The 25377-nt window shown below is 46.1% G+C and overlaps 1 protein-coding gene across 5 annotated transcripts in view; it reads right to left on the bottom strand.

The window, feature by feature from the left end:
- The window catches only part of RBFOX2 (RNA binding fox-1 homolog 2), a 173552-nt gene extending 149929 nt beyond the window's left edge, over nt 1–23623 (bottom strand). For 3 of the 5 annotated variants that reach the window (XR_004357380.1, XR_004357377.1, XM_032689499.1), the window contains exon 1: nt 23426–23591. Coding sequence is in view for 3 of the 5 variants with exons in the window: in XM_032689499.1 (XP_032545390.1) it covers nt 23426–23506 (81 nt within the window). In the remaining 2 variants the exon portion in view is untranslated. Of the gene's footprint in view, nt 1–23425 lie in introns of all 5 variants that reach the window. The other 2 variants (XM_032689497.1, XM_032689498.1) reach the window with 1 other exon arrangement.
- Between the last annotated feature and the right edge of the window lie 1754 nt (nt 23624–25377).

Here is a 25377-nt window from a genome sequence, read left to right as displayed (position 1 = left end):
AACTCAACTCCCTTGAGCTACACATTGATACAAACCTTTTAAGAGCATGGTTTTTACAGCCAGATTAAGCCAACCTCAGAAATCACTGTGCCAACAAAGGGAATTGCTCTGGCTTTTTTCCCCTCCTGTTCCCAAGTGTGCATCCCTACCTCACCTCTTGCATGCGCAGTAGGGATCACAGAAGAACATGGCAAGTCAGATCAGCTTGCTGATCCTCCTGGAAACTAATCCCTCAAAAAGGAGAAGGATTAGCTTCATGAACAAAAGTGGTCGCTACAGGCCACGTAATCCCTAACACCTGTACATGGAAGGGTGTATGACCACATAGTTGGAGTCAGGGAGAAGGCAGAGCTGCTCTTTCAGTGAAAACATGGTTTTCCATCTGTGTAAACCAACTTGAGCAATGCGAGCTTTGCTGACAAGACTCCTCCTTAGAAACTATCAATCCTTGACCTCCATGCATTTCAGAGCCTTTTACACAGGTATCTTTAACAGTGCTTTAAGATTCAGAGTTTATACTCCCTTGAAGAATTCATCATAAGAAACATTAAGTAATCATCTGAGGCAGTAAAGAAAGTCATGGTTCTCATCACATTTAATGGCTTCCCTTCCCCATGCCAAAACATCTCCAATGCTGTATGGCCTAACCAGATATAAGTGATGTTTGCTCATACTTTGCCCCTTTCTCCATTCTCAGAAGCAGGGAGCAACTCAAGTCTGCTACTGCTCTACCAAAGACTGGAGCTGCTTAAGAGAGTTTTCATGAGCAAAGTGATGCTCTAAAGATAGTAGCCCCAAGTATCCAAAACCAAGTTGTCATGATTGGTCCATTAATTATGTACAGAGCTGTGAGAATTCAGGAGGGAAAGAGCATTTTTATCAATTAAATCTACCTACCCTTGGTAGGTGTTTTTCAGATCAGTAATTGGAGAGGACCTACAAAACCAGATGCTAATACTTTCCTCTCCAACAAATTTGCAAAAGCACACACAGACTCCTTCTGTTTTCAGTGCTTCATATTTGTGACCTCTGTGACTTTCAGACAAGAAGCACTGCTCTTTGCTACAGGCCCATCTACCACTGTCACAAAGAGACACCAAGGATTTGACAAGACCAACTGCAGAACACTGATTCTGGGGAGAATGTCACGGGTAGGATGAGGCATGTAGAAGAGTTCACTATTAAACATGCTAAAAGCACACATCCTCTGTCATCTGAGGTATCCATATTTTAGAAATGTTCCTGCTTCTCAGCCTGATGCTACAGCCTTCAACAACAAGATCTGTACACATCCAAGAGCTGAGAGACTATCTTAGCTTGGAATATGACCTGGCTTCAGTGATTAATGGTTTCATTACACCTCAGCTGGACTACAGCTGGTGACAGTGACAGCACAAGACTTCAGCTTTAGGAAACCACAAATCACACAGAAACTAGAGGTGACGATTTCATGCCTTGAACCACTACCGTTCTCCATACAAATGGCTAAGCATGTCTCAGGGTGAACATTTACAGAGGTCATCCTGAAAAACACATTGAAACCAAGGAGGACCACAGATGTCATCACTTCCCAGGAGCAGCAGGCACATACTTACTTCAAATCCCCTCTGTCTCAAAAAAAAAAAAGCAAACCTTTTTTCACATTAAAAAAATGTACAAAAATCTTCGAAAACTAATCTTGAAGGAATATATATGGCTTTCCCTAAAGAGGATAGCAAAGAACAAATAATCTCATTATACTAGTTGCATTGCTTAATGCAACCTAAATGATGACCACAAAAGATAATGTTTTGTTATATAAAACATATATTTCACACATATATTACATATATTTATATATGAACCTGACCAAAACTAAAATGTAACATATCTCTACACTTTCTAGGCAACTACCAACACCAATGGGGATTTTGCAGCACTAAAACTGTCACATAAAGGCATAAAGGCCTAGGGAAGTTGCTGAATTCGCAGTGCATCTTCCTAATGCCAAAAACCAAGTCCTGAGGCACCAACACTACCACCTGTAGTGTATAAATGTTTGTGTCAAAATGAAGCTTGTAATCCACCTGGGTGAAAAACCGCACCTCCCAAATCCCATCCCATATGAAGACAGCATTGCATCAGTCAGAGTCTATTGAAAGATAGCACTGGTGCCTGGAGGATTACTTGCAGCTTTGAAGCAGCAGCAGGAAAAGAAAAAAAAAAGAAAAAAATTAAAGGATGTTGGAATTTCACACAGATGTGGCTGCTGCATGGGAAAGCTGTTATCAGCCGCACAGAAAGGCACTGTACAGATTTGGGACAGAAGGGTTGAACACATGCAAATCACAGATTGAATGAGATTGCTTTTGTCCCCCACTGCTCTTCAATCAGATCAGGAAGATGAGAAAAAGACTGAAATCTGCTCCCTTCTGAAAACAGTCAAAAATCTCCTGGGGGAATAAAAAAAAGAGGGAAGGAAGAAAAAAATTTTCTGTTTCTCCTGCCATTACTGTGGGTATGAATGGGTACAAATGAGAAACTTCCAAACTTAAAATCTCTACTAGCCAAAGAGAATATAAAAGAACAGAGCCCCACACTCTGGAGATGGCAATTGCAGCTCTCCTGCATCCTAAAAGCCATGTATGACAATCAGGTTTAGCTTCTCAACTGACTACATGGAGGCCTTACCATTCATGAGTCCCAGTCTGCCAGGTTTTGTATTTACTTCTGGAAGGGCTGAATGCTTTTGCCCACAGCAAAAGCACATTTGCAGGTTCTGTGTGCTGATTGGGAAGTGCAGTCCCAGACTTTCTCCTGGTTGCTGCATGAAGGCTTCACACCTTTGCAACTTGGTGTCTCCCACTCATCCAACTTTAAAAGCAAAAGGCAGAAGCTTGTTTCAGACATTTCCCTCTCCTCTACTGTCAGGGAATAGTACATTCCTCTTGCCATTCCTGCCAGTAAAAAGGTCAAAAAAAATTACTTTACCCTCTGTTCCCTTCCTTCTAGCCTTTTTGATTTAATAGCCAGTGGATGCTCATGGACACATGCAATGATTTAGGCTTTCCTGGGGTTTGTCCTGCTCCTCTCTCTCCATTCAATTACTCTGCTGTTTGCTGCAGAGAAGCCACAGCAAGCAATATTGCAGCCATTGCTTCACAGGTAACAGCACACTCCACTGCTCCAGGTGTAAGAGTCAAAGTGGGAAAAAGGACAGCACATTCTTCTCCCCCCGAGGTTGCCCATCACAACCACACACTGCAAACTGCAGCCAGTGACTCTGAGAGACTGTCTTTGGCTGAGGGGAAAACATCCAGCCCAAAAACCTTTGCATTTGCACAGGCATGAAAGGACTGAGTTTCTCTCTAGGAGGGAGCTCTGTTTTGTCCAGCATCTGTCAGACCCTGGGGACCCCTCAGCACTCTATCAAACACTAAAATCCAAGAGGGCTGTAACTGCACAGGATTTAAAAACAAAACAAAACAAAAAAACCCAACAAAACAAACAAACAGGAAAAAAAAAGCCAGCCCTTTCCACTGTGTACTCCATCATTTACATATCACCTCTACTACAGAAATTGGTTTCTGAGGGAAAAACTATTGGTCACAATTCTGATTATTACACCTAGTTTGTTCATGAGATATACCAGTTTTCAAATATCAACATAACTACTAAAGAAAAATTCAATCCAATGTCAAGGTTGTTTTATTCATCAAAATCCAGAAGGAGATTCTGCACAAAGAGGGTGAGACAAAGAACGAGCCGATTTACATGATCCAATTAGAGGTGAAAAAACACTCCTCTGTGCAGCCAGGAGGAGGACCTGAAACTCCATCCGACTCTGTCAACCGGGACCAGAGAGCACTCTGGTCAAAGGAAGCTTCCCCAGGGACCAGCCACCTGCTGTAATTGCTTAAAAAAGAAAATACAGAGGAACAAAGCAGAGGATCAACACAATGAAGATGGTACCAAACATACACCCAGAAGTTTTTGTAAAGAGAAGTGATAATCTGCTTCCAAAAGTATAAAATATGTCTTCAGTAGCTTTTATGAGTTGTGATAATGTGAACAGTACAGATCTTTTAAATGTTTAAGAAAAAAATTATTCAGATTACTAAGAGTAACATCACGGGCAAAAGGGAAATGGTTTCCACTAGAACAGTAAAAGCAGCATTTCCTCTCAGAAATTGTGAAACATGATTTTTCTTTTTTAGCACAACCATCCCTGAAAACTTGGTATACAGAAGAGAGGAGAACCCCAAATGGTGTGTGTAAAAAATAAATATTTGGTTTGCAGAGAAATTCATGCCACCCAGACAAAATACATATAGGACACAATTCCAGATACCGCGTATAAAGAAATAGTAGGAAAAGATTAGGATCTGGTAGCCCAGGCAGACTTCAGCACGGCTGCAAGGCAGAGACACACACAAACCTGCCAACAACCCTCTGAGCAGCAAAAGGGCCGGCGCCCACCCACGCTGCAGATGGAAAGACCTTAGGGCTACCTAAGTCTCACCAACTTGCAGCTACAGAACTCCAGGGCGAGCCTGGCGCAGGCGGCCGCCCCCCGTCCCCCCCAGCCCCGAACACACAGGGCGCAGGGTGCCCCTGGGCAGGCGCAGCAGTGAATTCACCAGCGGGTGCTGGCAGGGTGCCTCGACACCGGGAATTCAATAGGAACAGCAGGCCGAGGAGGAGTGAATAATTCAGACACTCCACTCGCTTACACCATGTCGAGGAAAGGCGAAGCCTGCTCACACTGCCTTCAGCCACCCCGCGCATTCACGTTCGGGCTCGGGACGAGGAGCCGGTGCGGGAGCGGCACATGGGTGGGCAAGGCCCGCGGTGCCGGGAAAGCCGCCGGTTTGGTGAACCGTGCCATGCTGGCAGGAGCCAGCGAGCCCGGCCTGCCCTTGCCACCAGCGGGAGTGGAGCGCCGACGCGCTACACAGCACAGCTTGTTCCCCTCACACACACAGCTCCCTGTGTCCCGCCTGGAAGGAAAAGCCACCGGGAGTGTCATGTGCTCTCCATCAGCCGGGCTCCCAAAGCTTAAAGCAGAAGAGGATGGAGGCTATTCTCTCACAGCCACTGCTCTGCCCCTGGAAATGCTAGCAAAAATGGGAAAAGCCGGGGGGAGGGAAAAGGGGGATAAAGCAAGACAATATATAAGTGCTGGGGATATGAAAAATGTTAACCTTCAAAGCGACAGGGTTACTGATTCAATACTGCATCATGCAGGAGAGGAAAAAGCTTTTGGAAAAAATCCTCTGTGCCAGTCAGCAATGTCTAATGATGAGCAGGAGCACACAGAAACACTGGGGAGAGTCTCCACCTCCTCTTCGCAGACTGAGAACAGACAATGATTACAACTAAACACATTCCAGAAACACAATTTCTCCTTGCCACCACTAGGAACAGGAAAACCTCAAGAAGGGCAAAAAGTATCACTGGATTTCTTTCCTCCCCTTCCACAGAGACACCTAATGCTGAAACTGTTCTGCCAGATCGACTTTTGAGGCCAGAAGAGACCTGGCAGATCAGCCCAAAGTTCTAGGTACTCTCAGTTTCAAAGCATGCCTCTCCAACCACATGCTGCAACATGGCAAAAATGCCTCCAGCACATAATGAGCACGCTCCCTCCTCCTCCAGCCCAGCAGCCAGCTTTGCCTTGAGACAAGGTACCTCACGTTATCCCACTGGCCAGAATAAAAGCATTCCAAATTAGCAGTTACAGCAGCCGAGGGCAAGACACGGAGCCTCACCACGTACCAGGCAGCTGATAACAGCACTGAATCAGTCTTCGCCATGAGGAGCTCTCCCCATCCTTTCTGCTCTCAAGAACTTTCCAACCAACTGATTTGGGACCAAACACTTCACACAGTGGCCAGCAGTGCCAGCTGTACTTCCCAGGCATCGTGCTGCAACTCACGGACACGCTCAAGCAAACAGCACTGTACAGGGCTAAGCAGATGGACATCGATTGGGTCCACTGTGTTCAGCAGGAGCCTCGAGGGGAAAAAAAAAAAATCTCATTTGATACCTGTTCCTTTTCCTGCACAGCAGACAGACAGGGCAAGGCATCTTAAACACAGATGTCTGTCCCATTACAGATCTCTCTGGGGCCTGCTAGGACTTAGCCTGCAGTTCAGCAAAGAAAGAATCCCAAGCAGAACACAAAGCCCTACGTAAATCCTCACAAGCCTGGGCTCCAGAAGCAGCTTCTTTATCTTCCCTGCATTTTTTATTATCTTTTTAAATTTTTTTGACACTCTGCTGACTGCCACAAAGGTAATGTTTGGAATGTACAAATCTGTGCCAAAAACTGTGCAGAGAGAAAACCTTAACAACTGTATTTTAGCTGAATACAAACTTAGTTCACAGTGTATTTAGGTCAAGCCTTTTGACCTTCAGATCTTACTGTACAAACACCTGCAAACCAGTAGCTCTTCCTTTGTAAAACAGAGGTGGGATGAGAGAAGGGAGAAGAGTATGAAGTCCCTCTCAGTCTAAATTCCTCATTCCTTTTTACAAACAGGAATTACTGCATCATTAGATTTAGTGGCAGTACTTAAAATCAAATCAGATTCGGCAAGAGGAGAATAAAGCTATCGACTCCTGACATTTGCAACTTCAAGTATATTAGACCAGCTCCTCTATTTATATTTAGTACACCAGTAAAGAAAGCAGCAGTCTCTAATTAAACAGACACAGCATAATCTTAACTGAGGGAATCAAATGCACCAGAAACCTTCCCCTTCCTGGTGCCACAGCTCCCTGGGAAGCCAGGCTCCCACACGCAGCGGAAACCATCCCAGTGAGTGAGTCAGCGCAGCTATCCCAACGGGGCATGATCCAGAGGGCCGTTGGAAACAGCTGCTGGGAGATCAATCGAAAGAGAGAAATAAATTCAGACAAGGTCCCAATTTTGCCTGCTCCAAGAGGATTGTTTTATTCTTCTCACTTTGTCTGGGCCACAAGCCTCCTCCACGCCTCCAGGGACTTGTCTCCCCATTGAATGGGGCAACAGACATCATTTTAGCTTCACTGACACCATCAGGGACTCTAGAAGCCAAAAGAAACTTATGTGATGTGCCTCTTGCTGTCCAAAGAGAATCTCCTGGAAGAGCTCATATGCAGCCAAGTCTCAGGCCATTTCCTAGCACGAGGGAAAGCAGCACAAATTGGAGGGGACAGAGGATAGCAATTTGGGAGCGCAGGGCTCTGTCAGACACTATCAATCAGTTTTTGATATCCCTAAGATTTACAGAAGCTGCAGACTTATAGCTCTCACCTACTTTCCCGACTCAAATCTTTCAAGGAATTTACTGATTTCCCACAAGCTCCTCACCATAAAATGGTCCCCGTTTTTCTCATGTTTGCACTGGGCACAAACAGTGCTGGCGCCGCTTGGGCACATGCTGCCTAAATTCAGAGAATAAAGATGAAGGATGCAAATTCCCTTTAGTAATAGTAAATTTAAATTTACTATGAGAAGCAGTTTTCTTAACTGATTCTTCTCACTTCAAGAAAATTGGAGCTATTTTATATCGTGACCTTTGACCGACAGGAAACAGCAAAGTAAGAGCCGAAAAGGAATATTCACAGAGAGAAAACAGCAGGAAAGGGACCAGATGAGTATCTTCAACATGCATAAAGTTTTCCAGATCCCTGTTTCAGTTTCTGGGCCAGCTGAGAGTCACCGAGCAGCAATGCACTGCACCCAGCTGCAAACATGCATCTCAACCTCGAGATTCCCCTTCACAATCAAAGGAAGGGTGGGAATCTCTCCGTGAGACTGCCCAGGAGGTGGAAACACGGCATATTTGGCCAAACCTCATTACAGGGCATCTCCGGTCTTTCTCTCCTCTGCTGCTTGCTCACTGTGACAGCCAACTTATCCGTCACACAATTCATCAGCATGCAGTCGCCTGTCCCCCCCTGCCCACACCCTCCCCGTACGCTCCCCAGCATGCAGCAGTAATTGCCTTTCCTATTAGCCCACAGCAACAACAGCTGCCATGGCAACTAGCAATGATTTTAATAAGTTGGGTCTGTTTTCAAGGGCAGCACACGCGTGCCGGCACATGAGCACGTTGCGGACGCGCGCCAAGGGAAAGGAGGACCTGCCATCAAATACAAAGACGGAGCTGGAAACACAGTTGGATCAGAGAAACCATGGATGAGCAAATGTTTATCACCCTCCTCTGTGGGAGGAGCGGACAACCACTCACTCCTAAAGCAGTATGGATGTGAGAGAGGTTGACAGTGGCATGGTGGTACTAAACACGCAAAGGGCTCTCCTTGCCAGAGCTACAGATGCTGCCCAGGTGACAGAAGTGATGTGCAGCTGCACTCTGGATACATCGTGCCACATCAACACACACACTGCTACTGTTGGCACTGCTGAGATGGGCACTGCCAGCACTGGACAGCACCTTCCCTCTCAAAAGGACAGCAGAAGCAACACATCCACCATAGTGGAGTCAGTTGGATTTAGTGATAAATTCTTCTCTTTGGCATTACTCATTTTCTACGAGATCATGAAAAAGAAATTCTGAGCCAAATAGAGAGCAGAGGGAAAGGATCACTTCTTTCAGAATCTACTGACCCTCAGACCATCTTAGACTTGAAGAAAGGTTTCACACCATGCACCCCAACACAGGGAGTTACTACACAGGGGCTGTACCTACTGTAAATACCCCTTGAACACAAGCATTTGGTGGCCCAGGGGTGTTATCAGTCAGACTAGGCTACACCAGGTGGTCTAATGCTGTTTAACCCGGAAATACTAATACAACATTTGCAATTCATAAATTTAATACTACTGGGGTTTTTTTCAGAAGCCTTTTGAAGATTTAGCTTAATCAGCTGTCCATCATCCACTCATCAGCTGCTACAAAGGGACACTTCCTGCTATGCAAACTGCACCAGTATCTGTAAACACATAAAAAAGTTGGAGCAAACAGACAAGAAAAGCAAGTATGGCATGGTGAAGCCCAGAATTCCAAACCAGCTGCAAGGCTAAGCACATAGTATCATATCAGTCTCACAAGCTATGCAGACTCATGGGAGAGGGCATTAAAAAAAAAGATAAATCTGTACAGCTATACCATGTATTTTGCACAAGCCTAAAGAAAATATTAAACATGTAACAACAGGATGCAGATCCATATATGTAATAAATTTTAACTGAATTCTGGAGCTAGGGAAAGATGCTGTAAAATGCTGCAAACTCCCTCCTGCTAACACAGCAAACTGATGAAGCACAAGACAGGAGCAGTGCACAGCTCATCAAGCCCCAAGGACCCTCCTTTAGATGGAGGGGGCAGCATTAAAGCAAGGAGATCACCTAGTTCAAACTAGGGGAAAACTAGCACTGAACCCAGTGCTCCAAGTTATCTGCTCCTTCACAGGTGACCCGGTGGAGTTGTTTCATTCTTCTGTGCATTACCTCACACCACTTTTCTTCCTAGCATGAATACCATGCAATTAGGATTTAAGAAGGGCTCAAATCCAGGATAACGAAGGCTAGGCTAAAAAATACAGGGATATTTAACCGCTAAAAACAAAGGATTAAATCAATGAACAGGAACCAAGAGATCTGTTTTGATTCCTGTAATGCTATCTGCCTTGAACAAACTCTGTGGATACATTAGTCTCTGGCCAGCCCATACATGACAAAAAAAAAAAAAAAAACTTCACGCTACCTAGTGACTGACTCACACTGGAAGCTGTAGAGAAAAAAAAGACTTCTGGGAACCTACACTATTCCCTTAGTCTGACACCTGAGCTATGCCTGTGAGTCCCTCCTCCAAGCAGCAACACTACTTCATTTTGCTGTACATCCTCCCTTTCCAAGCAGCACACGAAAATGATGCTCCATCCTTGCCAGATTCATTGCTGCCCAGGGGGTTAAATACAGCAGCAATGAATTGACTGGTCCTGTTAATTTAATTCAGCTACATGGGAAATCTGTAAACAGAAGCAGAAGCCATGACAATACTATCAGAGGGCTCTGAACACAGCCTTGAATAATTTGCTTTTGGTTATCACTGCTAAACCACTCAAGGAAGAAAAAATTTCCTATTGGACATTTTATATTTTTATACCTCTTCCAGGTAAGAAGAAAGTTTCCTACAGGCAACATCACTTTTTCTACCCTGTCAATTAGCTTCACACATAACATACTGAACTAGCATTGATTAGACCCGCTTCCAGCAACTCCAACCCAGGGCTAATTTAACAGAGGTAAAAGCCCCCCTTGAGTAACCAGGAAAGACAGGACCACTTGCCCTGGCTCCATGAAGATGGAACAGCCTTTGGAAGAGGGAGTGATACTACATCCCATTCTCCCTTCCCACTGCAATCTTATTTGCCCCTGTTCAAACACAGCCTGTACAAAATTAATGGTTATTTTTTCTAGCAACTTCATGAAGACAGTTGCCTCCATGATGAGCACTCAGCAGTAGTCATCTATAAATAAGTACGTCATTCTGAGAGTGAAGTTAATCATCCAACAGCCTCCACACCCCAGGAAAATCCATACAAGACAGAAAAATATTACCTAGGAAGTAAAGTTGGGAAGTGAACTATTAAGAAGTTCTCCACTATTTAATGTGACTGTATTCATCATCAAAAATCCTGCCCAGGAAGTCAGAGGCAGGGGAAGCCTTACCATGGTAGGAATTAACCCATGGAAGAGGAAAAATGCCACATGTTTACTCCTGCCCAAAGGGCCCAGAGATTTCAGGACTGTCTTTAAAATCCTATTCTAAAAACAAAAGTAAAAATCACAAGTTGCAGAACCAACCAGACAGATCTACAGACCTCAGTATCTTAATTGCAAACTCCCAACAATTCAGGCATCAAGAAACTGGTGAGCCAGGAGAATGGACATAAAATTTGTATTTCAGACTAACCTTGAGGATAACTTGAGGTTAACTACAAAAGGCAAACAGAGCCCTTGATACTACTGTGCCAGCAGGGCTGGTCAGTCTATCCAGTGTACTGCATCTTCTCCAGAACACATGCATCATCTCCTTATCAAGCACAAAATCGAAGAGAAGCTACCTCACAGAACACCTTACAATAGATATCTGAGCCCAAGCATAGAGATTTTATGCTTATTTAAAGACAGACTTCACAAAGCAGCTTGCTAACACCTTGTCAGCAACAGTGACTAGCTGAAACCAGGCATCTTGGAAAATTTCAGTGCACGCGGGAGTCAAACACACCCACCTCCTGCTACACCTCCCAAGGAGTAAGGAACAGGCACTACTTCAGGAAGACTGTCACCACACTCACGTTGCAGCCAGAGGGTTCCTCATTCTGAGGGAACAGGACCATTCTCCCGAATTTGCCTGCAAATTCCACACTAACAACTACTAAAACCCAGCAGAAACAAGAACACTTACCAGAGGATGAAGCAGACCTAGTGAATCACTATCCATTCCCCAGCTACATGTTAAAAATATGCAGACTGGCTAATCTTTTCCCTGTACATAGAGATGCCTCAGAGGTTTTGATGCCAGCATGAGAAGGAAGGAGAACCAGACCACCTAAGGTGAAAAATAGAGGCTGGTTCAGAAAGGATGTAACTAATACAGTAAGGATGAACAAATGCTGTATCAAATGCCACACTGCAAAGCAACCCAGTATCCCTATCAAAACTTCAGTGGAGCTGTCAAACCCTGCCCCACAAAGCTACCAAGCCTATAGCTACTTCCACCATAAATGTCTGCAGTAATCATGAGTTCCAAAAATGAAACAAACACCACACTCAAAAAAAATCCAGTGCAAAAACTATCTTCCTGTTTTCACTAGAAAGGTCATGCCTATTTAAGGAAACCTTCCCAAGCAACATGGACATGCTCCATCTACATCCATCAACTAAGAGTCCAGACTTAAATGAAATCATTCATCAAAAAATTCCTAGTCTTTAAAGGAATCATGGTCGAAGCTGCAAATCCAACCCATGCTCCTCCTGGTATGCCAAGCAGTTACAAATACCTGATCACTCAAGATGAAAACATCAACCCATAGCAGAGGAGGAATTCTTACTCAACCCTTTAAGCAATTAATAACAGAAGGAAAACAAACACACACAAAGTCTCATTGCACTTTCATCTATTCTAGTCAACACCTTTCCCAAGGGAAACATCCCCAGGAGAACCTATGCACTGGTCTGGCTGAAACAGATACACTCAGTTCTCAGCCCTACAGACACGCAGATTTCAAGACAGAATATGAAGCACCAAGAATTCTTAATGGTGCTAATTTGTGATTAATCAACAGAGAAAAGTTATTTTTCTGAATCTGCAGTATTTGACCACATGATGTTCCCATTAAAAGCCAGAAGAGATCAGGCAAGATGATGAAATGCAGCCAGCCTTTTCTGGAAGGATGTAATCAGTGGACAGAAGCACACACAAAAAACAGACCTAATTACAAGCATAATTTCAATTTCCTGGCAAAGTCACACACAGACATATATATATAGACACGTTTATCAGATGGTCAGACAATATAGACTCAAATACCAGTCTCAGCCTCATTCACCACATCCAAGTCCATCACAACAGTCCTGACAGGTCAGAAGTGAGCACTGAAAGAAGGGATGGACAGATGGTGTCATGGATTTGGCTGGGATAGAGTTAATTTTCTTCACAGTAGCTGGTATGGGGTTGTGTTTTGGATATGTGCTGGAAACAGTGTTGATAATTCAGAGATGTTTTAGTTACTGCTGAGCAGTGCTTACACAGAGTCAAGGCCTTTTCTGCTTCACCCCAATCCACCAGCAAGGAGGCTGGGGGTGCACAGTAAATTGGGAGGGGGCAGAGCTAGGACAGCTGACCCCAAATGACACAAGGGATATTCCATACTACATGGTGTCATGGTCAGCATATAAAGTTGGGGGAAGAAGGAGGAAGGGAGGACATTTGGAGGGATGAAGTTTGTCTTCCCAAGTCACCATTACATATAATGAAGCTCTGCTGTCCTGGGGATGGCTGAACACCCATAGGACATGGTGAAATCATTGCTTGTTTTGCTTTCCTTGCATGTTTGGTTTTTGCTTTACCTGTTAAACTGTCTTTATCTCAACCCACAAGTTTTTTCACTTTTAGTCTTCTGATTCTCTCCCTCTTCCCAGTGAGGAGGAGTGAACGAGTGGCTGCATGAGGCTTAGTTGCCAGTTGGGATTAAACCATGACAGATGGAAACACTACAAAGGGTTAGTTCCACTGTAACTATTTGACGATCAAAATCCACAATTAGTCCATTTCTTTTTACATTCCTCTTCTCTGAACCATTCTCTGGTCCATGGTTGACATCTAACCATCACACAGACAGCACTGTTCACAAAAGCCACTACCACCTCCTGCTGAATCCATTCCACCATGGCATTGCAGAGGATGGTATTGCCTCCTGTCCCTGACTGTGACCTCTCAGCCCAGCCCTCACAACACTTGGCATGTAGACCACCACTCATAGGGAAATCTAACTAGCCCAGGAAGTCAGAATCTTCCAAGAAGTGCTTAGGTACACAGGTCATATAGGAAAAAAAGCTGTTAGATGCAGCTGGTGACATCAGCGGATGTCAGATCTCCACTGGATTCATGTGAGCATTGGAGAGGACTCCAACCTCATCTCCTCCTGTCACTTCAAGGCAACAAGAATTCCCAGAACACATGCAGAGGCACAAACAATGTATTGCCAGATTGCTCCTTATCTCCTCTTTTCAAAAAGCAATGGGATTGATTTGCAGCCCTAATGTGTCACGAAGTCTCCTCAACAAAACATGCCTCTCTCTCCTCCTGGATAGTCCAAGTGACCACACTGAGACCTGGGCACCCAAGAAGGGAGAGAGTTGCAGGTCCCACATGGCAGCCAGCGCAGGAGCAGGTCAGGAGCCAGTTCCTGCCTTTCCTGTCCACACAGCAGCTCTCTGCTAACAGACAGAAACATGCTTTTAACTCAAAAGGCAAGGTAGCTACATTCTCTCCTAGAATAGCAACTGCAAAAGTCAAAGCCTGTGGATTAAAAAATAGCAGCTACAGCTACCCATGCAACTTGCACTTCTTCCTCATGTGCAGGGATGTTACAACAAATCAGGATTATATGCTATTTTTTCCTGATTCCCACTGCATTCAGGCCTAGGAAGTGCTGTATTCCGATCAGGAAAAACAGCTGCAGAAACCAAAAGGTACATGGTTTTGTAGTTTAAGACAAACAATATTCATTCTACTTGAAAAGTTAGATTTCAAACCTCATTTTCCAAGTGAAGTTTAACTACAATGATGACCAAGTTACTTAATTCAAGCTTTTCTGTTGTTTCTTAAGATGAAGACAACATCACTTTATATCTGCCCAACGTGACACACTTAAGGATCAGTCTGTGGAAGCAGTGGCATTCATATATAGAGTGGATGTTGTGGAGAGTCATAGATCAAGGATTTAAATATCAGCAAAACCCCATCAACTACAATAAAAAATACAAATCAAAAATAAATCAGGTTATAAGTGTCAATCAGATTTTTGCAAAACTGGTCTTATTACCAGTACGACAATTCCCCATTTCTACAATAAGACAGAATATACCTTTTCTACATCTCAGAAAAACTAAAAAATAAGATCATCAGTATCTCTGAAGCACAGTGGTGAGTACCATAGAAGAGACCATTAAAAATTAATAGTTGTGTTTTCAGTGCAAAGTTTAGATTATCTGCAGTAAATTCAGTTTGGGGTCATACGTGAGATGAAAAAGAAGAAATGAAATATTGGATAGTTCTCGGTCCGAAACCTGACCTCACACCCATTTTAACTGGTTACAAAATTCCCATTAGATTTAATAGCCCTCAGTGAGCACTATCCATTTGCTACACTTGCGGAGATGAAGTCATTTCTAAAAACATAAAAGGTACAGCCACATAATTATCACCTCACACGATGCCTTCTTGCCACATTCTCCTGCTGGGCACTTGCTGGGCATGAACTCCAACCCCTACCATGCGGATGCCCCATGTATCAAGTCTCCCCAGTCGTAGCCTGCTGCAGCACAGGTTCTGACTTTGGCATGTTCTCTGTCTCCTTTGCATTGAGGACACAGCACCCAGCACCTTCAGACCACAGAAGGTCAAACCCCAACCCCCACAGCACTGCCATAGTGTAACACACCTCTTCCAAAAACTGGAGCATTGAGAGCATTCTGCATTTTCACATGCTTCAACTTCTGCTCCTGGACAAAACAAACAGCAGGATGGGCAGGAACTTCAGAAGCCAACCGGCTTCTCCTGCAGGCTGCCCAAGAGACATTCAGATCCACTACTGCAAAACAGCAGCAGTGTTGCAAACGCTTTATTGCCACAGTTTCCTCCACGATCTGAATCATTCCTAAGGCCAACATAACACAAACTCCTGCTTCCCACTCTTGTACATGCCACCAGTCCCAGGACATCTGCCCATATCACACTGCCAGCTCCCATTTCCTTCAGTATGCCCCATGGTTCCATCTGTTGCAGCAACACCACAGCCTAGATTTCCTTCCATGAATGAACCTTTTGGATCTCCTTAGGCTATATGCCTGGTCCCACTAATGGAAGTAAAAGCAGCATCACTCAGAGAGAGCAGTCTTTAATCCCAGGAACAACCCCACATCACTCCAAAGCTGAGCTTCAAGAACAGGCAAGGCAAAGTACCTACAAAATACACTCCCTCCTGGTCCAGCTTCACTTCAACGCCACAGGGCTTTTAACATGAAACAAGGATAGGAAAGAGGCCTCTGACGGACCTGCTTTCCAGGACAGAAGAGTACAAAGGGTAATGGAGAAGCCATTCCTTGCACTTCCCCTCACTTCTTCCCACAAAAAGGAAGCAAAGCCACAGAACAGAATAAAACCAAAAAGGCAGAGATGGCTCAGAAGCACGATCCCACAGAAACTCCTTGGAGAGTCATGCTTGGCTCCTCTGCCTGCAGATCTGGGAACGCAGGAAGAAGGCACCCAGCCCCTCAGCAGTGCAGAGTCCAGCCTTCCCCCTGCCTCGCTGCCTGAGGTCACTGAGCAGGCTGGAAGAAAGGCGACCCTCCCACCCCTATCCGGGTAAGGGAACGGCAACCGCAAGCAGCAAATTATAGCGCTAGGATCCCAGCTACAGCCTCCCATCAGCCCACACAGCACTAAATCAAGGCTTTTTAGTGATGCTTTGGTGGGATTTTCTTCCTGGGCATCACCCCCAATGGTGATAACCACCCCAAGTGTCTGCAAAGCTCTCCTACAGAAATAGCAGTGGGAAAGCTGTACAGAAAGCCTCCATTAAAAGAGCACAATGCTCTTGTTCCTTGAAGAAACCTGAGCTGGATCCAGATCCCAAGACCTCAAAGGCCTCTGGGGAGCATATTTTGATATTTGCAGCACACAGAATGCCACATAAAGTTGCTTCTTTAGTCTCTTTATTAAAGGAAATTCAGCTACGTACAGCCAGAGGGTAAAAAGTGCTGACACGCTGAGGTTTTTTTCCCCCCCTTAAACGGTGCAGCTTCTTCCCCATCTCTATGCTAATACTTACATTATTGCTGAGGCAATTACGAGCAGGTAAAACCCAAGAAAGTCATACAAAAAAATCAACAATTGCTTCTAGCTCATGCTCTTTGAAGCAAGCATCCAATCTTTCTGCACAACAAACTCTCCTAGACAAAGGCAAGCACAAGCAACAGCCGCGTGAAAGCACAGCCCCTTCCAAAAACATGACAGAGTGAATCCCACTGTCCTATCCAAGTAAAAGATCTCATTATCTCTTTTCTAATCGGTATAAATTACAAGTACACTCTGCCCACACTCCAAAGGTTAGGAGGTGGCAATGGTATAGCTGATTGAACACCAATGTCGCACTAAGTGAGCTGACAGAAACTGCCAAAATTTCCTGCTCTGCCCAAGCAGATGCTGGATCCAGCTCAAGTTCAGCTGATGCCCCTCATTAAACAATGGAGCTTTTGTGTACAACCTTTCCTTCTTTGTGGCCACTTAAATACATCATATCACTGCTAAGGAGTTAAAGACCCATTTCCTTCAGACCAGCAAGAGAACTGATGCGGGTGGTTTAGATAGATGCCGTATGTATGTGTGACAAGCCAAACAAGAGAGACACTGGAACGGTTCACAAACACCCTGGAAATCTTCCAGAGCCGAGAATGAAGGTTAGAAACCTAGAAAACTATGTCGGGTCTTTCTCAGCAAAGGTTTTCTGCAGGAAAGATGCCCTGGCACAGCTCAGTAGAGCCCTGACAGGGAATGCTGTGGGGTCAGGACAGTGGCATGGACCAGGACTGGCGAGGACTGTTTCATACAGCCCCTGTCATTGTAGATTTGGCTCCTACAAACACCTCTAACTCAACCTAGAAAAAAGGAGGTGTGCTCAGGAAAGTGAAGCAGAGGGAGGGGGAAGCATGCTGGGGAAAACACACACACATCTTTCAAACTGAATTTACAAGATTGTTGGTAAAATTAAATTTATTGGAGAGCAAAGGGAGTTAAGGCCCAAAATGCAGCCAAGCAGCTCTAATCCCTAAACATCGGGATTATCTCATGACAGCTACACTCAGGCGTCCACTCAATACCACTGTAAAATGTAGATCAACAGAATGCTTCAATGAACTGGAACTCGTTACACCTCTAATTGCTTCTCTCACTTCTCTTCTGGATGTTCCTCTGATCCCTCAGCCACCACATTTCAAAAGCAAACACACACACACATAGAGAAGGTCAAGTAATATCAGAGATGGGCAAATTAAATAAGAGGTTTCCAGACATCCAAAACATCTGCCCTTCTCTTTCACTTCATACAGAAACCAAGGTTTACTGCACGCCAAGAGACAAGTCAGCAGCATAGTGATAGGTTTTGAAACATCTTCAACTGATGTGATCCCTAGCATTTTCCAAAGGGGCAGAGGTTCCTGTGCAGCCAACCAAATACTGCTAACAACAGGCTTTATTTTTCCAAGCTAACAGGGGTATGTCCTTCAGCAGCAGTTTCCAGGGGGCCACAGACCACACACAGAATCCAGTCCAGATTCGTCTCGACTTCAGTTTGGCTTCCCTACCACTAGTGCAAATGAAGCAGTTATTTTTTTTATTTTATTTTACTGCTGCCTCCTTTGCATCTCGTGTGTTCTGGTACTCCTACTGCCACAAGCCTCACGCAGCAGAGCCACTGAAAGCTCTCAGCACAGTCAGGAAACTCTCAGCAGAGTCACAATAAAGCATGAAGCCAGTACAGCAAACCTTCAGTGAGCAGCACTTCTTTGAGACAACCTTGAAGACAGAGATGCAAACCCCCAGTGCAAAAGGGCAAAGCGGGAGCCCTGCTTGCTACATCACTGGAAGGAAAAGCCGACAGAGGGTATTTCACAGGATGTGCCTGGAGCTGCTCCAAACTCAGCTAGGTGGGCAACCTTTCCAACATGCAAAGGAGAGGCCAGGCTTCCTGCAAAATATCAGAGCACTCATGTTTCTAAATGGGAATTCTGAAAAGGAAAAATAAAAAGCATATGTCTACAGCTGGTACACATATGCAGAAAGAAACCATCTCCAGTAGAGCCAGACCTCTGTTCGGCTTCCAACCTCACAACTGCAGCCATCACCTTTAAACAGAAACCTCTGGAATCTACAGAGAAATACTGAGAGAGCCTGGAGGGGTACTAAAGCATCCAGAATACTTCACTTGGGCTTTCCATTTTCCTGAGTAGGGCAAGAAAAGAGCCAACATTAAAGCATTCTCAACAACTCTAAAATCCCAACTTTCAGTCTGTATGCCAAAGGTTTTCTTTGAACTGGAGATTTTCTAAGTGTTCCCAGACTGTGTCAGGTCTAACTCATAACACGCAAATATTTAAAAAAAAAACAAAGGACAAAAGCAAACAGAGAAACAACAACACGCTTAGAGGTGATTCATTATGTCTCAACACATCAGCAATAGTCTGTCAAAAGCATCCTAGGAAACCTCATCCTGGATCCAAGGCAGGGGTCAGCTTCTAAAGGTTGGAACTTCCTTTCTTTTCTACAGTATCTTGTATCCCCTGCATTGCTCTGCATCTCTTTACAAAGACAGCCATGCCATGAATAATAAGAGGGAGGAAAAAGCTAACCTGATTACACAGCTTTTCCACCATTTACTGGAACTAGATGTTCTCTTCTGTAAGATTTAAAAATACAGACTTCCATAGGATCCCTCACAGCAGAAAAGCTGTTATACACTGGCCCCTTCTTGATTACAATCCCAATCAGCCCTCTTACTTGTAAACCCAAACCTGTATTAGGAAGTTATCAGCAGACTGATTTCTTGCTGTCCTCTGGAGCACCACAAACAGGCCACAATCTGAATGAGGATACTGGTGGCTGTCATGAAGCACAAGCCATGTTCCTGCTCCTCCCTTTCTGTGGCATACTGCGGTTCAAGGTTTCCAGTCATTATGGTGGAATGAGCCGGGCTGGTAGAGGGTGTTACAGACCATCTTCTGGCTCACGGCAGGAGGAGAAACCGTGGACTTTCTTGCAGAGGAAAGACTTATCGTCTATTACATCATTATTTAGTCACAGGGGACTGATCTCAACACCACCAGTCATCTTTATGAACCCTATGCAGACATGGCTGAATGACAACACAAAGTCTCCACTCATCGCTGCCACTAAAGGTTTACATGGCCTGGGTGAGGCACAGACCACAGCTGCACTGTCTGCCCCGAGCAGTTGGCCATGCTCACGGCTGTAGAACAGTAACTCTCCCAAATACTCAGGGATGCTGAGCACAAAAGTCATTCATGAAAGAGGAACAAGGACCAGCTCTGTTCACACCTTGCATATAATTCCAACCATATATTACCCCCAGGTATAAACTAACCAGTCTAGACCCCATAAAAAAGTTAAATCAAAATTCAGCTTGGGCACTGAAGGAGGAGTTGATTAACTCATTCAACCCCAAGCAAAGCAAGGGGAAGATATTTTAGTAACTTTCTTCAGCAGTGTAAGATGTCTGATACACCTCTAGCACTTGGAAGGAGAATACAAAAACAGCACCCTGGAATACAAAAACAGGAGCTTTGACTGCAGCTCTAAAGAGAAAGGGACACTTTCTAGCTAGCCACAACATTTCTCATCTTTCATCGTACGAGGAACAGAGGAGGAGAGAGATTATTGCAAGGGTACTTTCTCTTCCATCTGTGCAGCAGTCAGTCTCTTTTGATGAGCAGCAAATACAGCTGCACCAACAACTGCACTTCAGTGCAGTATATAACTTCTTTTTTCGTCTCCTCTGTTAGGCATTATTTTTACTCAGATCAGCAAGTTGATCCAAATGACCCAACCATCCAAGCCAGCAAAGAGCACAAACTAGTCACTAGCTAGTATTTATACAGTTAAAAAGCAGCAGCACCTTTGGGGCGCTTCACTTCCAAAGCTTACAAACCTATCCAAATACTTCCAGGAGACATTCCTGGCTGGTGGTGTTTGATTTTTACCACTTATGAAACAGAGGGAGCTAAAAACCAGCAATTTCTGATGGACCTTTTCCTCCCACGCCATGATTAACTGAAATATGTCCCAGAAGCAGATAGCAGCCATGATCCGATTTGTCCCAATCCCAACTCAAGCAGCTTTACACCACCCTCCTAACAAGATCAGCACTGGCCAAACACCATTTATCCGGCCTGATCAAAGATGGATTAGATAATGAAACCCTAACTGCATAAGCTGTCTGAGCATGCTGGCCTGAGACAGCAGAAGACAAGAAGCCCAGTAAATATAAGGACTGCTCTAAGCTTTTAGACACCCTTTGCCCCAAGGTCTTAATAACTAGCTACTATCTTATCTTCCTGTAGGTTAGTTTTGATACTTCATATTAATAGGCCCCCAAAAAAGCTATGAGTTTTAGAGTTGTATTAGTAATTTCTACAGCTAAATGATTTATTTCAGCATTACAAGCCGTGTTCATATCCTGAACCATTGGTAGGTACAGGTCATGCAAAGAAGAAATGGTGGTGGGCACGGCATTCCACGATTCCCTGCTATCAGCCCAGAGACCCGAGGTCACCAAGTTTACACAGCAACAGCCTGTGGCTCTTGGAACAGGAAGTAGAAAATTGACAGGATCTCCAGGAAAAACAAGGTACGACAGTTGCTGGTGTTATTTCCAGCTTCCAGAAAGCCTCTAGTACATATGGGGGGGGAGAAAGAAAAATCAAAGAATAGGCTCTTTATTCCTCTTGTAAGCATTACATACAGTTAAACATAGAGGACTTACTAAAAAGAACCCGTTATTCTAAAATAAGATACTTCAAAAGAAGACACTATCTGAACCAAAATCCTTGTAAAAGGCAATCTTGTGTTTTGACTTCTAGGTTAAAAGACACCGAATTTCCAAAACATTGGAGAACACTTTTTCCTACCTCTGATATTATTTGTAAGTTTGGCTTCAAATTTGGTACTTCTTGCTTACAAACATGAAAAGATTCTCCAAATATATAAGCCACACGCTTTAACAGTAAAAAAAGTCAAGAGAAACTTCTGGACATAGAATCATAGAATGGTTTGGGTTGAAAAGGACCTTAAAGATCATCTAGTTACAAATAACAGTAAGTATTTGTGCACATACACATATATATATATATGTTCATTTTCGTATTTTATATTGAAAAGATTGAAAAATCTTTTCCATGTATATACATATGGAAATATTAAAATTATGCTATAAATGCCAAATAAGTACAATATGGGTGTCCTATTCTGAAGAACAGCTATACTGACTATAGACATAATTAAAAATCAGACCCTACTAATAGCCCATCACCTAATTTCTCCACTGTTTGTCACCATTTGATACAGAAATAAACCCCAACTTTCCACTAATTAATTCCACAATTAATCCCTAGTATCATTAACACCAGCATTACACACTGCTGCACACACGCACTGTTGTAGCCTCGTGGCTGAACGCTGCAACCTAACTTGCACTGTTCATTGGATAGACAACAAAACACTCTTCCATGTAAACATAAAGGGGAGTCTTTTATCTGTACAGAAATTGTATTCATTTGCAATTAAAAAAAAAATTCAGACTTTTGCTAAACCAGTCCAAGTCCCTTCCCGGGCAATTTTCAGTCGATTTACCACTAGTTTACATGATCACCAACTAGTTTAACCACTAACTGCAGGTAAACTGGTGCATCTCCTGTGGTTACACAGGACTTCTGTCTCAGTTCAACTCTGCAGAGCTGGAAGAACTTCATGTCACCATGTTTGCGCACTCATTCATAACTCCTAGTTAGACTCAACTCCTTCGAGGCTGAGCATCTTTCTCCTTGCAACTGTACACATTGTCTGAGTCATACTTGACACCTACGCGTGGGAGAACACACTACTCCAAGGGATAAAAGAGTGCAGCACGATTTTTGCCAGCCCTTGGGGAGCACAAGCGGCACCACTTGGGTGCGAAGCTCTAGCACACATTCAGGCCACACCATCACACTGGGAAAAACACGATGTTGTGGTGTGCAGAGACCACCATGAAAGGCTGAACATCAGACAGAACCACAAACAAAACTCCCCTGCTGCAAGCCGTTTAAAAAATAAATAAATCTTGAGCATGAAAACTGCGGGCAGCCTGTGAAGCAAAAAGGGAAGAGTATTGGCCAGCATTCGGTATCTTGATGAGAAGCACAGTGGAGAACAGGATGCTCCCCTTGGAAACTACCAGCAGCGCTTACCAGCCCAAGAAAAGGTGAGAGGAGAAACAAGTTGAGATGAATAAATCACTCCACTTCCAAAGAGCTCTCATATACTCGTCACGAGAGACAGAAGCAGAAAAGGCCAATGCAACTGCCATAATAAAACAACCCTCCACAACACCCAGACAAAGGGAGGCAGAAATACCTTGCCAGCATCATCCCACAAACACAAAAGCCAATGCACCTGGAACGAGCGATGTTTTGGGGCCGATCAAATCGCGCTGGCAGAAGACAAACAGGAACGTGAGATCCCGAACCAAGCTGGAAGACGCCCCACTACTCCTCTTCTTCCCCTTCCCAGGCAGTACCTGGGATTTCTCCTGGTGAACCCCGCTGGCCCCGGAGCGCTGCCGGTGCCCCGCGCCCGGCCCCGCACCGCGGCCTCCCCGGGCTGTGCCGCGGTGCCCGGAGCGCCGGACCCGCCGGCGGCTCCCGCGGGCCCCGCGCCGCCGCCCCACGTGCCCGGCTGTGCCCCCGGAGCCGCCCGGCTCGGCCCGGGGAGCGCGGGGGGAGCCCGGGGGAGCCCCGCTCGCCCCGCTGCCGACGGGAAAGGGCCGCACGCCCGAGTGCAACGCGCCGAATCCCGCAAACCGAAATTAAACGCGGCCCGGCCCGGCCGAGCCCCCGAGAAGGGAGAGCCGGGGACGGCCCGGCCCTGCCCGCTACCTGCATGCCGCCGCCGTCGGCCTCCGCCTCCGTCCGCAGCCGCTTGCTGTGGCCGCCCTCGGCGCCGTCCCCGCCGGGCATGGGCTGCTCCAGCTCCGGCTCCCGCTTCACGCCGCGGGCGGACCCCGCGCCGCCGCCGGCCAGGAGCTGCGGCTGTGCCTGCTGCTGCTGCTGCGGGGGCTGGCCGCCCTCCGCCATCCGCGCCGCCGGAGCCCCGGCCGCCCCCCGCCGCGATCGCCCCGCTCTGTCACCGCGGCGCCCGGCGCTGCCGGAGGAACAGGAGCAGCACAAGGAGGAGGGGGAGGGCGGCGAGCCCCGCGCCGCGACCGGAGCAGCAGCGGGAGCGCCGGGCTCCGACCCACCGGAGCGCCTCGGTCACGGGCTCGGCGGCGGCTGGGGAGGGGCCGGAGCCCCTCGGCAATCTCCGGAAAGGCCGCCGAGCACCGCGACCCCCGCTCGGAAACCTTCGGCGGCGGCGGGCGGGGCGGGGCGGGCGCCGGGCGGGGCGCGGGCGGAGCGCCGGGCGGGGCGGGGCCGCCGTGGGGCTCTGGCCGTCCGCGCCCGCCGCCGCTGCGGAGCCGCACGGGGCGGGAAATGGCCGCCTGGGCCCGGCCGCCTCATCCCCACGGCCCGGCTGTTTGCGGTGGGGCTGGGCCAGAGGCGCTGCGGTTCGGGCCAGTGCCGCCCTGTGAGGGCCCGCGATGGGTGCGGGACCGCCCGGCGGGGATGGGGTGGCCACCTTGACCGCAGGAGCGTGGGGCACCGTTCCCTCGGGCACAGCCGGGTCTCCCGTCGCGGGTTCGCCTGGTCCTGGCCCCCGCTGGCGCGGGGCTGCTCTTTGGGGTGAGGTTTTCGCAGCTCTTCCAGTAAGGAAGCGGTACTGAACTGAGGCGAATCTGGGGTGAGGGGTACTGGCTAGACCCCCAGCTTCAGGAGCATCCAGCGTCAAAGGATGTGCTGCCCAGCTCCACTCAGTCCAGGCTCACATTAATCAGTGCATGTGTTCTTCACAGCCTTTTCCGGGCCTCCTCACTGCTGTTCTGGGCACATCAGCCCAGGCCTCATCCCACAGCCCCAGACTGCATCTGATCCCTTGAGAAAGGGGCTGCTCTGCTTTGCTATTCCTAATAGCCTCCATGGGTTTCTCCTGCATTTTTATATATATATATCTCCTCATTTGTTCTGCTTCAGATGACTTCCAATGAGATGGAGACACCAGTCTTGAAAAACCCTGTTCATCAGCCCTTTTGTATGTCTCCACATTTTTGATCTTGAGAAACAAATTCGGGATCCTCAATGGAAACATAAAGTTGGCTTTATTACACAGCTGTTGTCTGGTAGCACCAAGGACGATGTCTGTTCTAGGGTGAGGAACGCACAGGCAGCCTGTACCATCCTGAAAGTAGTCTGGAAGCCATGGCAACTTGATGGGGAACTAACCTGTGGATCATAACACAAATCTGCAGTTGGCTTTATTACAGGATGGGAATGTCACTCTTCCTGCAAACAATTTGGAGAAAAAGGAGGAAACTAAAAGTGGAGGTGGTCATTGTGAGTCAATGCTCATAGGAGGAAGCCCTTCCTGAGTTCTCGAATCTCACCATGTGTAGCAAAGCCTGGGGACCAGTTAGATAATCTTGGTGTCCCGTATCCCCCGTGCATGCTACATCTGACAATCTTCATGAAATGATAGAGCCTTTGGTTTTGAGTGACGGTTACAATACATGACTCCAGTCTTCCCTTACACCACTTTTTTCATCATCCAAAAATAGTTTTCAAGGCCACATTAAAAGCTATTTTAAGTGGTATGTTTTGTGCTGAGGTGCCAGCTTGTCTCCTCCAGTGACAAGGGAAAATCTCTTTTTTCAAAATGATTACAAATCCCCACGGAATGGCAGGCACCCAGAGGACAATTACATGCAGCTTTTGTCTGCTCGCCCACCAAGGGTAAA

Source organism: Chiroxiphia lanceolata, chromosome 5 (assembly GCF_009829145.1).
Source record: "Chiroxiphia lanceolata isolate bChiLan1 chromosome 5, bChiLan1.pri, whole genome shotgun sequence".
Classification (NCBI taxonomy): Eukaryota; Metazoa; Chordata; class Aves; order Passeriformes; family Pipridae; genus Chiroxiphia; species Chiroxiphia lanceolata.
This window is presented reverse-complemented; position numbering and strand designations above follow the sequence as displayed.